Source organism: Antrostomus carolinensis, unplaced genomic scaffold, assembly GCF_000700745.2.
Source record: "Antrostomus carolinensis isolate BGI_N321 unplaced genomic scaffold, ASM70074v2 scaffold317, whole genome shotgun sequence".
NCBI classification, from domain to species: domain Eukaryota; kingdom Metazoa; phylum Chordata; class Aves; order Caprimulgiformes; family Caprimulgidae; genus Antrostomus; species Antrostomus carolinensis.
Genome location: NW_010326402.1, coordinates 8,349 through 22,058, shown reverse-complemented (window position 1 = coordinate 22,058; position 13,710 = coordinate 8,349). Strand labels below are relative to the sequence as shown.

General features: G+C 35.3%; 1 protein-coding gene across 1 annotated transcript in view; it reads right to left on the bottom strand.

Annotated features, from left to right (window-relative positions):
* The window catches only part of IDE (insulin degrading enzyme), a gene marked incomplete at its 3' end in the record, with an annotated part of 47,587 nt that extends 35,675 nt beyond the window's left edge, over positions 1-11,912 (bottom strand). The window contains exons 1-8 of the mRNA XM_029085849.1: positions 11,735-11,912; positions 9,823-10,030; positions 8,859-9,028; positions 6,635-6,757; positions 2,976-3,088; positions 2,407-2,569; positions 1,674-1,766; positions 1,039-1,130 (exon numbers count right to left, since the gene is read on the bottom strand). Of these exons, the coding sequence (XP_028941682.1) occupies positions 1,039-1,130; positions 1,674-1,766; positions 2,407-2,569; positions 2,976-3,088; positions 6,635-6,757; positions 8,859-9,028; positions 9,823-10,030; positions 11,735-11,894 (1,122 nt within the window). The remainder of the gene's footprint in view (positions 1-1,038; positions 1,131-1,673; positions 1,767-2,406; positions 2,570-2,975; positions 3,089-6,634; positions 6,758-8,858; positions 9,029-9,822; positions 10,031-11,734) is intronic.
* Positions 11,913-13,710: the final 1,798 nt, after the last annotated feature.

Below are 13,710 nucleotides of genomic sequence, written 5' to 3'. Positions count from 1 at the left end.
AAAGGACACTCCATCCTTCTGTAAAGCCATGCAGAGAGTCTTGTTAATTCAATAATTCAGCAGAAAATAAACTCAAAAGAAGATTATTTTCAAACTAGTTTGCCAGCTCTTCTGACTCACCTCAGAGCCTCAGGAGTGCTGGGACTAATACAAGAGCAGCCAGGGAAAGACACAGGGATAAGAGGGGAAGATGAAACTACCTGACTCAAATCTTGTATACGCTTACAATGACACTGAAAAAATTCTACATTGGGACTTTTAGCAGAAGGTAGAGACTTCTTTTACACGTACACAGTGTCAAAATGCAAGTAACAAAGTTAACACATCTGCAGAATTTCTGCTCTTAGACAGAAGAGACTCAAGTTTTCACCAAATAAAGCTAAGATGGAACAAGAAATCTTTACCCAAGTACTTGTAGTGAACCAATGAGACTATACAAATAAATAAAACTAGGTTAATTTCATACCATCACTGAGAAGCGCAGTACTATTTAATCCTAATAGAGCACTTCATATTTTTGCCCTGTGTACACAGAACCATATAGACTTAAAAGAATCATGAACAGTTCAGCAAAGTTCACCACTCAAAAGGAGGGAGAACAAACAGCAGATTAAGTGTCCTACTGCCTTTACAATCTCAACTGTATAATCTGACACATGAAAGAGAGAGGGGTAGAACAGTAGCCATTTCAATTTCCAATTCAGTGTTAACCCTCACAGCAAATGCTTTCCCCCTCTCTACCTTCAGTGAAGGCTATGGCAGGTTATGCAAAATCCTTGTGGACAGGGTAAGCTGCTGTTTCCTCCTCCACCTCCATATCACAAAATGTCAACTCATAGCTCATTTCACATCTACATTAAGATAATATATTCTGAATGTACTCGTCATTTGTGCCATGTCACACCTTTAAAATTAATAAACTTAATTACCATGCAGTTATTAGAGGCTATTTCCACAGCCAAGTAATATATTTCTACTTATAACCCAAAAATTTGTAAGAATACAACAACTGCATATTTCAAGTACTAATCACTGTACCTTGCACTCCTGGAAAACCCATTCTTGAGGTCCTTCTATACGTAGTTTTTGAATATATTGAAACATGTGCAAAATAATATCTTCAACGTGCACTGGAAAGAAAAAAATATTTGCTTAATAATTCACTCAGTTCTGCATAAAGAAAAAATTCTGATGAACACAAATGTCTGGTCTTACTTTTCATTACACCCTGATATGTTAAGATATTTAAGTACATACACAATCCCACCAACAAAGTTAAACATGTTTTTCTCAGACATGAATTTAAGGTAAGAGTTTAGGTCCCCAGATAATTCTGAGAAGTGCACTGAACATGTCTTATGTTAAGATATCGATTTAACTTGGATCTAAATAGTATGAATAAGTAGCACACAAAAGTATTAACAGTTTTTCTTTTAAAGAAATTTACTTTAAAATATTTAAAGAAATACTGTAATTTAATATAACCTCAAATAAGTACATTTTGTATGTTAGACGAAGTCTGTTAGCATACGGAAAGGATCTAAACACAGAAGAAAAAACAGTTAAGTAAAATAAATGTCCTTTCAAGCTATAAACACAGTTAGTCCCTTTGGATACAAACACGACCCCATCAGATCAGGAATAACATGGAATGTAGACAGTGCTTCACTTACAAAGTCCTTCCTCTGTCAAGTCCACATTAATGATGAAAAACATGAAACCTCTAGCACCTTCCTTCTGTCCTCCAACAAGAGTATTTACCCATCCTATGAAATCAAAGAGAAAATATATTACATAAACTATTCTGTAACAATTTATGCTGCCTTTTATATGCCTCAGCAACATTAAATTACTGGGGGGTTTGTGTTGGGTTTGGTTTTTTTTACATTTTGACTAATTTACATGTTCTCCTCTTCCATAATGCCTATAACAGTGCAAGTTAAATATAAGTCACACCTATCTGATTTTGTACTCAGAGTGATATAAGCTCAAGATCATTTGATTATTGGGTAATTTATTTCTGTTTGGAACACAGTAATACAAAGACAAATGGCAAAAGTTATCCTCTTGTAGTCTTCCAGATATTAAGGGACCTGACAGTAGTCTCTAAGTCAGTGACAGAATACATACAAGATCATTATGTCAAAGTTCATGTAGCTCTCTAAAGAGGGGTAGGTAAAGGGAAGTGCAAGAAATAATAGCTTCAGTAGTCAAAGAGTGCCTATTATTTATTTTTACCTACCACAGAAACAAGAATAAAGCACAAAACCACTTACAGCTGAAATTACTCAGTTGGGGGCTTTACATTTAACATACAGAAGTTCAATTTTAAGTGAAACATAGTTAAGCTTTAAAAAAACCTGTGTATTAAATTACTTTTTAATTCTTTACCTTCGAAGGGCTTACCTTTGGCTTTAAGCTCTGATAAAAGACTCCCTGGGCCTTCATGCCCAATCAGATGACCAAGGTAATGGCCAGGGTTTGATTTATAGTACTTTTGAAGGTCTGGTATAGGAAATGTGACATAAAGATTTCTGATGTCCTTAATAGGTACCACTTTGTAAAGTTGCTGAGGGAGGAAGTAAACAAGGAGATCCATAAACAAAAGGAAACTCTAATTATTTTATTAATCTCAGGACCACGTATCACGTTCCCCTTCACACACACACAAGCATTTTATTACAACCAACAGAATCTTGAAGGTATGTATAGGGCAACATCTTAGCAATTCATGATGCAAACAGAGAATTAATTATCTCCCAGTTGCTCACAGCTGCAACCAAATGTACAACCTCTGCTATAAATGATATAAAATACACTCAGCATGGAAAGATGGGTAAAAAATTAAGAAAGAAATATGGAACTTAACAGGGACACTGGTACAAAAGCAGTGAAGTGCACAATGAATTACTGAAACATAAAAAAAACATCACTTGAGGTATACACTCCTGTTGGAAGATGTATCCTATACATACCCGAAGATGTTCTTCTTGGAAAGGATGTTCAGGGAACTCTGGTATAGGGACATTTTTATTCTCTACTTCTGAAAATAACTTTACCACTAAGCAAGTCAGCTCATCCAAGGATTCTAGAATAAAGAAACATTTTAAAAAGCACAATCAATATATGAAGATTCTGGCAAGTCTGGATTTTGTATATTCTTTGGAGGAGACAGGAATTATACAGAAAAGTAGTTTTAATGGTATGATGGTTATTCATTTCAGAAAGGAAATCTACATTAATACTTAAGTTTTGAACTATAATGTGCTATAAGCACCATGCTTATCAAAAGAAGGATTCAACTATGATTAAATTAAATCCTGTAACCAGAAAAAAAATCTTTAAATTGTACTGATAAATCTAGGCTGTAACTGAAGAAGAGACACATCAGATATTGAACATTCACAAAAATCAACATTCCACAAAAAACTTAAGGGACATGGAATTACAGCTGCAAATTTTCCTGAGTGAAAGCATCTTTGCCAAAAGTTCGATTTTCTTCCGCTTCAGCTCACTTCCAGTACCTCATGTACACTGCGAGCCAGGGTCACCTGTCCTCAGTGTCCCAAAATTTCACATACATCAGATCTGTTTAAGCACTTCTACTTTTACATCAATTCTAATTGCAGCCTTTGACCCTAGTACTCTCCAAAAATGAGAGGAAGACCATTTGTGGGAAGAGTCTGTTGACCGGTACCATTTCTGTTTAAATACTGCCTTCAAAAAAGCTATCTGCTTGAAGAAATGCATTTTGGAGCATTTCTCAAAGTGAGAGTAAGGGAAGAGAGACTCAGCCATCAAGTTTTTTAGCACATGCCTTTTAAGGGTAGGCACTGAAGAAAAAACTGGGTGTTACCTAGATGTCTCAAAGTATAACCTTAATCCTTGAAAGACTTCGAAAAGTGGTTACCTTGTTAGTCAAAACAATCCCAGTTAAGATTTAGGAAGCCAGATCCTTCCTGCCCAACGTATGCATGCTCCTACACTACACTAAGGTAACGATGCCAGGGAAAAAAACAACTGTGCAAACCAAGATGGGTCACTGTATAATAAAATTTTGTGAACTCCACATAATTCTATTGAAGACCACCATTTTTACCCACATCAGAAAAATACAAATTCATTTAAGCTTTACAACTACAGTGAGGGCTTTCTTTAGGACAGATTTACAGTTGCCAATGTGATTCTTACCAAAAAAGTTTCAATTTAAAAGTCTCTATGTGAACTGCTGTACTAAAGCTTTTCTATGATTACTCAATTAATTTTGCTTTTGATTAGATTTTTAAAAAGTCATTATTTAATTTTAGCAAACTTTTGAATATTTATTAGTATTTAATAGAGAAATTATATTCTGATTCTCCCACCACTTTTTACTGATATGTATTTTTATTTGTTTTACATTAGATATATAAAGTGGTGGAAAAATCAGAGAATTACTAGGCTGCACATAGCTTTAGCCATCCATTTATTTCACAATGCACAGAGTGGAGAAATGGTGGGGGAGGTGCAGCGTGTAACTGAACATATTTTTATGTTATAAAATTTCTATTTATGTATTAATTAGCAGTGCTGCTACATCGATAGCAAAGTATTTCAGAAAAAAAAATATGGAATAATGCTAACAAGGTTTGTTTTTCTGCAGTTTCTTTTTATGGGTGGAACTCCTGGGGGGTGGGGAGGAGAAATCAGGAAGAACATGAAACTTGTAAATTTTCAAGTTTTATGCCACAGCCAAGTCCTCAAATAGCCCAATCAGCCATTAATATAAAGCCTTCTGGAAAGCAATTGCATAATTCTCCAACTTGAACAAAGCCTGAAAAAAGGTATGGGCCTCTTCAGGGCAAATAAGATACAACGTTTGTCCAAATAATACCTCACTATTATGGTGACAATTACTTAATTAGACATGACAAAAAAGGGTAGTTGTAATGGCATTTTGTATACAAGCACACTAACAAAAAGCCTGAGAGTTACTTTTCAAAAATTTATTTATAAGACTGAGAGGAAAAATCCCAAAGACTGAGGTTTCAAAGGCTCCTAATTATTCTAAATACTGAGCTATTTACAGAGGTAACTCACACTGAAAGAAACTATGGAAAATGACTAGAAAAAAACATCTAAATTCATTATTTTAACAAGAATAATTTCTGTGTTTTGTAGTATAAAAATACATATGAGTAAATTGCAGAAATATTTGAAAGGTAACAGATTTTAATACTATTTTCTACTTTTTATCGGTTTTTGAAATGCAGATGATCTCTGACCTGGAATATTGCCTATCCAGTAAAGAACTAGTTAAAGAAAAAAAGATGCCCAGAAACCATGAAAACAGAACTCTTAAATGAGGAAGGGAATTCAAATTAAATTATTTTAAATTCTGATCAATACCTGTTTACTTTCAAATAATAAATAATTATTTTTAAAGAAAATAAAGGATTTTTTTATTTTGCTCAGGTAAAATAAACAGAAGAAAAAAAACTGAGAAGAGAGAAGCACCTCTTTCAAACAGCAATAAAAATAAAATCACAATATTAAAAAATATTTACAGGCTATGTTCATCAATATTACAGTGTTTACTTGCAGAAAGTTTCCACTGCTACCAGAAGAATAAGCAAAGCATTTTTACAATAAGCCATAGTGGTATTACCTACATACCTACCAGTAACACAGCTGATACCTCACCTTAAAAAACAAACAAACAAAAAAACCCAAAAACCAACTAATAGATTTTACTGTTCACCTTGCAGCAGTGAAAAAAACTTTCATCATATTCTAATCAACGTACGATGTTACAGCAGGTGAGATAGAATAATAAATTTAATTGAAAGAAATTAGGGAGCTTGGAACTGATTCGGTAGTGAATATGTGCACAAAACTTGGATTCAGTGAAGAACGTGTTTGCCCACCTTAAAAATCTACAAGAAAAAAATATTCTTTTATATGTTACGACTGAAATGAAACAGGTACATTTTGTTAATCAGCTTCATATTCAGCATACTGTAAACAGTTGTAAAGGAAGATTTCAGTTTCCTAATGAATTTTATTCCATTCATAGTCACCATCCAAGCATTACTGTAATACACCATACAAATACCAGTCTGCCAGCATATTTTCAAAAAGCAAACAGTTTTAACACAATGTTATTATGCTTTTGGCAAACCTTTATAAAACATCACCTCGACTGCGGAAGATTTTAAGCAGTTGGAACCTCTGTTAAGTTAATTCAGAAGTCAACGGAAGTAAAGGCTTTTTATCTAAATGTTAGGTTAGGTTTACCTTTGACAATACAGGAATTTTTGTAGTGGAAGTATAAGCCTAAAATATAGAAACAATATCAAAAGCCCTCCCAACATCTGAAACCAGACAGGTATCAGTCTTCATAAGACAAACATACAATGACAGCAAGTGATGACATAACAGATTCAAAATTTTCAGCTTATTTTTTCTACTGTAAGCTTATAAATACTAAGTTTATACATTGCATTGGAGACTTCACTAAACATAAAATTATGTTACGTCAGTCTGTGCAAGTTTCACTTTTTTTCCTTTCTGTAGGTTTCCAGACACTTGCATACACTCCAGTTTCTTTGAACATAAATACATGTAAAGTCTTACTCAACAGAATAAAACTCACCTCTTCCTAAGACACAAATAGCCATTAAATTTGATGAATAATAAGTAGAATGGAACTTCAATAGCTCTTGTCTTACATCTATTCCTTCTTTGGTTGGTCTAGTTTCCAGAGTGAGTTTGTTCCCTGTAATATAAAAGAAAAATTCACAATATTTTATGTTTATGAATTTATAAATAAAAAAGAAAAATATAAATTAACAAATGTGCTTTCCTCCAGATGGACAGTAACTTTTAAAATTATTATTATGCATAATAAGTAAACTAGATCAATACTGTCTCAGCTTATCAGATATAATAAAAAATTCCATTCTCAATCTGCAGATTCCTAAAGAATCAAGGATGTTTCAGTCTTCCAAATTTCTATCTTTAATTTGAATGGGTTATTTCAAAGCAATGCAAGTGAGCCCAAGCTCTAAGTCAGCCTATACAGGCATGTATGCCTAGTGCACAAATCCTACAATCACAGATACAAGGTAATACAACTCAATGAAGCAAAATTAGCCACATAAATAAGACAAGTATATTGTCCAGATGTTTGGTGATTAGATACAAGTTTAAATACAACTACAACAGTCAACAAATCATCAGAGAGGTTGCCTGAAGCAATTTATTGCTTTAATTTTCAAAGTTCATATGTGAGTAAAAGCAAAGATTCTTAATGACATCTGAAAAGGATAATTAGGGTATTATGTTTAAAATATATTGTCTATACTCCTCACCATCTGCAGACAAATGAAATGCAGAAGTTTTAGATAATCTACTATCTTTATTCCCACAGAAGCAATACTTGACACTGTTGAAGGGTACTGATGGAGAAGAATTACCATTGTAGGCATTAATTCAGGGAGATGGGTGAAAGGTATCTGGGGACAAAATGTACATCCTAACAAGAAGGTTGAAAGATTAAGGTGTATTTGTTTCTCTGGACAAAGAGTAACAGAGTTTGCTGGCAAAACAGGCTGCTCAGCAATGAGGAGTGATCTGAAGAATCAAATGGATCAAAAAAACCTTTCATTCCTATATTCTGCTAGACTAACATCTCAGCTGGTCAAAAGGAAACAGTAAGAAGGATGCCAACTGCAGTTGTCATGAAAACCATATCACAGTTGTCATCTCCTTGGGCAAGTAAAAACCACCAAAGCTGGGCTCTACTTCTGCAGTCAGCTCTACAGGAAGGCTATGTGCTAGAATTTAATCTCAGAATCAGAGCCTGATCTAAGAAGAAGTGAGTATGACTACTGCTAATGAATTTGAGCACATTTCAGGTATTCTCCTCATGGAAACATTTCACTGTTGTCAGCTGTAGAACCTTGAATTGTAGAAAACTCTTTCTGCAAGTTCCACTTACATTTTCCAAGTGTGATACAAGAATTAAAAAAATGATCTCTTCAGTAGCAGAGATTACAGAATGTACTTTGCATGCTTGCCTGCCTATCAATATGTGGTTCCCAAGACTTTATTGTCAAATTTACGTGTCTGGAGAATGCAGTTATAGTTTCCCTGTTTCACAGAGCCTCTCTTTATTGGTGAACAAGGCAACACACACTCTTGCAGTGGCCGGCTATCAGTGCCTTAGCTATGCCCTCCATCAACAGGAGGAGGCTTTTTAAATTGAGGTTTTGGGGTGCTTATTTTAAATTGTTACTAATCATTCTGTGAATAATAAAGCCCAAAGAAAAATTACATCCATATGATTGGGATTTGTCCAAGACCATTCTACCAATCTATCTACCACTGTTGTGTTTTATGTGTAAGATTTTGGTTTTATATTCTTATTCAGTAATTTTCACATTACTTTGTTGATCTTTCTGAGTCATCCTAGTCACTGTCATCTAGACTTAATGTAATACTAGTTAGCAAAAAAAAGCACCTGCATGGCTAACAACAATTTAAACACAGTTCATTCACTTTGTTATGCACAAAGACTTAAATGTACCAAATTATGACAAACCCAGTAACTGCAAAACAGCATCCATTGCAGTAATTATCAGAATCATAAAGGATTCTTCATCACTGTACTGCGAGTCTTGGATCACTCTGTCTCCTACGTTTTTGGCTAACTCTGATCTATGATGTGGAAAAGATGATAAAGCACCATAATAATGTATAGAGTGGAAAAAAAAAAATGGAATTGTTTCAGTCCGTCTTTAACAATTCTATATGAACAATAATACTATGTATGTTACACAGAACTCCAATGGATGGATAATTATATTCTGACAAACCTGTTCCAAATTTACTGAAGGGGTGATTGGGGTTTCCAGTAGCTTTCTCCAATTGAAACAACCTCCAGGCATCATTCATCAGATTCTTCTCATGCTCAGAATCAACAGCATTCACTTCCCTGTCTTTGCAGCTTTCATCAAACAAAGGGCACAGGAAAAACTGGGCAAATCTAAACAGAAAAATTTTAATTCAAGTCAAGAGTACTGTACATAAATGGTAACAAAGAAGTATGAAGCTTGGAACCTCCTGCAAACAGCCAAATCTTTTTTAATGCAGAACTTTGACACTGATTCACTATGTCTATTTCTCAATCTCTTTATCTATAAATGCCTATAACAATATATTCCTCACATAAGGTACTACAAGGATCAAGGACCTTGCATCATAATTCACACACTGAAAACTCCTACTGCTTTGAAGTTCAGCTGCAAGAGGCTCTTAATCTCACAAATGAAATCCATGGTGACAGACATCCAAGCAAAATCCAAAGGGAACATCTACTCTGTTTACCTCATTGACTACACACCTTTCAGTTTCTGTCCCCCCCCCACAAAAGGCAGAATTCAGTGAGTTTCCTTTACTAAAGGCAACCTAATAAATTTCTAGACGTCCTCCTTCTTTTGCTATCAATGAAACAAGGATCCTATGGGAAGCATATATATACAGAGTATTTGCACAATGCATAAGTTCATTATTATATTCTGTGCCCTACATGTCCAAAAATATTCAGTGCAAACACAGCCCTAGAACTTAAAAAATTCTGCCTCTGAAGAACTCTGCTCACTGAAAAAACTGAGCAAAACTGAACTGAAAAATACCTGGTATCAGTTTTAACAAAAGATACTGCTCTCGACCCTTTATTTTATATCACAACAATAAAAGTATCAAAAACTTTTACACAATTTCAAATAGCACCTATGTAACAAACAAATTAAATAATTAATTAAATAAAAAAGTGTTTACCTGTCTAGTGCACCTTCTAGATGTTCGTGTGACACATCAAAGTAATAGTTGGTATGTTCTCCACTTGTGAAAGCATTTGAGCTCCCAGCATGCTCACTAAGAAACTGGCTATACTCATTCTCTTTTGGATATTTCTTGGTTCCCAGGAACAGCATATGCTCACAAAAGTGACTGAGCCCAGCAATGTTGGGGGGATCTGACAAGGATCCTGCAGGAGGAAAAGTTTCATATAACCATTCATAAAAAGTAATATTAAAACTATAAGTTTTTTAAAGTGCTTTATACTACAGTATGTTGCCTCAGGCAATTATACCAATTCTGTAGATGTAGGCAGACACTTGGTGCAGCTACAACTAAACTCAATCTCAGAAAAAAAAAAATTAGAATGAGTAACTCAACCAATTAGTCTCAAATTGCCTCTCCAGATCAGCCTGCATTGCCTTATAGAGAGACAATTTTTAAATTGAAATCCATGACTCATAATCTGTAAAGACCTGACAGATTACAATGTTCTGACTTCTATACCTTAATAACTGCACTGTGTTAAAAGGCAGCAATTGCCAACCACAATTACGGAGGTATTTATCCTGTGGTTTATAGGACGAGTGATAACCTGTAATTTCCTGAACACAAGCAGCTATTGATGACCAGCTAGTAGGTGTGAAGGCAGATAGATTAAAATACAATAATGATGTGCAAGAATGGAAGCCAGAAACATGGAAGTTTGCGTCTGGCAGTCCTGCTTTTGAGTGTGCAACAACGTGCAATGGGAGAGTAGAGATGAAGGCAACAGACACACCTCCAGTACATGTGCAGGAGCTGGGTGCTGCAGTTGGTTATTGCTGTCATAGTACCTAACCTAGTATTGATGGAGCCAGGCTCTTCTCAGTGATGCCCAATGATAGGACAAGGGGCAATGGGTGTAAGCTGGAACACAGGAGGTTCCACTTAAACTTAAGAAGAAACTTCTTTACAGTGAGGGTGACAGAGCACTGGAACAGGCTGCCCAGGGAGGTTGTGGACTCTCCTTCTCTGGAGACATTCAAGTCCCGCCTGGACACCATCCTGTGTGATCTCATTTAGGTTCCTGCCCCGGCAGGGGGATTGGATCTTTCGAGGTCCCTTCCAATCCCTGACATTCTGTGATTCTGTGTGATTCTAAAAAAACCACATTTGGGATCCTCTGAACTAGATAATGGTTTGCGACAGTCATCTCCATAACAAAAAAGGACAGAAGTTACTCTACTACTTCTGTCCTAACACCAACAGCAGTAAGAGCTCCCAACTACAAACGTGGCAAGAGGATGCTTAGGTGATGAGTAAGGATGCTTAGGTAACATGTTCATCATACTTTCCAAGCAACTGAGAAACTACACAAGCTTGAGAAATCTCTCAGATAAAAGAAAAAGGTTCCATTATTCCACAGAGTCAAAGTAACTGCCTTCCCTTTCTATTTCCAGTATTTCTGTTGGCCCCACTGCAGTTAGGGAGTGCCCCTCCCACTCCTCCAGCACTCCAGCATTTTCTCACCTCTACATATCAGCAAGTTAACATGAGGGTGGGAAAGGGGGTCGGGCTGGGGGAAGTCTGACATGACAGATGGAGCCTGTCTGAAATAATTGCACTCACACCCGCCCCTTTTCTGCTTACAAAAGATCTTTCATAACACGAAACTTAATGGTTAAAAGAAGTCTTTCTACTGACTGAGCTACACTTGAGTAAACATAGAGTACAGTAAGAGAATTTAATTAGCTCTAATAATTTTCAACTTGATGTATCAAGGAATTAAACAAACTCTACGTTAGAATAAAAGGCTAGGCTGCCAACTGGATACTACTCCTGCCAGTTTATTTGCAATTAAGATACCAAAACTTAAAGCATTTTCATTAATGACATAACATGCATTAAATACCTATGTGCACATCAAGTGCTGCTGAAGACTTATCTGTGGTGGGGTCACTAATGAGAAGAGCTTTAATGCCATTTGCCAATTCCAGTCCACGATATTCTCGTTTATCCTCGGGTGATTTGATAATTTCATTCGTTATTCTTTTAATAGCTGGATTGTTCATTTTGTTGTTTGTCTTTTGCTGAAACCTTAAAGAAAACAGAAGACATTTCACGTACTATTTTTACTTAAGCCCTGATAGTATTTTAATATTATGTTAGAGAATACTGGGCAATACTGACAGCAAGAAATTTAGTTCTGTGCAAAACCCATAGAACTGATCTGAAAGTATATTTCACATCCCAAGAGATATTGTTATTAAAACAAACAAACAAAAAACTAAACACCAAGCAACATAACAAAATTGTAATCTCATAATTGAATGTTTCAAGTTTCATACTAACAGTAATTAAAAAACAACTTAGTAAAGAAATATCATCCCCTTACTCAATTATGATAAAAATGTAATTAAATGAAGCATACATTGCTATCTCAAGTATACTTTCAGGCTCCAGGAAATTATTTAATGCATCCAAATTGGTAGTTATATTAAGAATGTTGTAACTTCCCAATTGTCAGATAAACAAATTTTTACTAATAAAACACTGGGTTTGCACACTCAAGCAAGAAAGGGTGACCTCATTTACAATATTACCATAAAAATACAAACATACTGCAGAATTGCCATGATAAACAGAAATAGACTGTCTCATGTTTAAACTTCTACTATTAGAAGTAAACTTTGAAGAAGTTTAACAGATATGCTACAAGACATGCTTCTTTAATGGCACAATTTTGAAATGCTAAGAAACTAAGTGTGATTCTGAAATTATAAACTCTAGTTATTCTATTTTTCTAAATGCCAAGTGAAAAGGTGAGACATTCAGACTGAGATATTTGGGGAGGTAGAGTGGGACCACTAGGTCACATGTTAAAAAAACAAAACCAAAACCAAAACAAACAAACAAAACCCTAAAAAAAACCCCACCAACAAAAAAAATCCCCAAACAAACCACACATGCACAAAACTAACCAAATCCCAGAAGCAAGAAATGAGAGCAGTATGCTCTGAGACAATCCATGTACTACACAGTCCGATATGTAACAGCCAGTAAATCCTAACCTTGTTTTACAGGAAGGGCTTTAAAACAGCACCTGTTATAAATATATAGTACCAACCAAACTCAGTCTTTTCCTGTGGTGCAATGTTGCCATTTTGCCAAGGAACTTACTACATGAGCTTCATTAGTCATTACTGAACTAATTTCACTTACAAACAAAACCAGATCTGCATCCAGCTCCCCACCACAGCACATACACAGAGGTATGAGAAATTTCCTATGGTTCTGTCAGTATCACATACGTAACAAGGAGTTTCACAGTATTCACTTTCCCATTTGCAGGTTGTATGGTTCAAGGAACTTCATCCAAATTTTAAGACTACATACAAGGTTTAAGATGGTACGATGGGATGTGGCACGTGAAGGACTGCACAGTTCTCAACACATTTATTTTTTCAGGTTTTCAGTTATGACATTTTAACTAGCTCTAGCTATCAAATCAACTGCATTCCCAATGTCACCAGATACACAAGAAAAAGCTTCAGAAAAGAAAATCTGATTCTCTGTTTTATTCACAGTTTAAAATTACAAATGACAAAGGGAGTCAGCTAGCAAAATCTCCTTCCTAAAATACTGTATTAATCTCAAAACAGGAAGCAGTTCTTCAAGTTTCTGTCCTTCTAGATTATCTTTTTCCCATTTATTCATGTGATTCTATGGTATAACAACAGCCAACTTGAAGCTAGCAGATACAAAGTCATTAGTGTTGGTGTTGCATACTACAACGAGGCTGATAAAGACATCATTATTAACAGTATCTTAAGAATAGAAAGTATATGAACATAATGTCTAGAGCAGAATCAGTGAAAAACAGTGTTT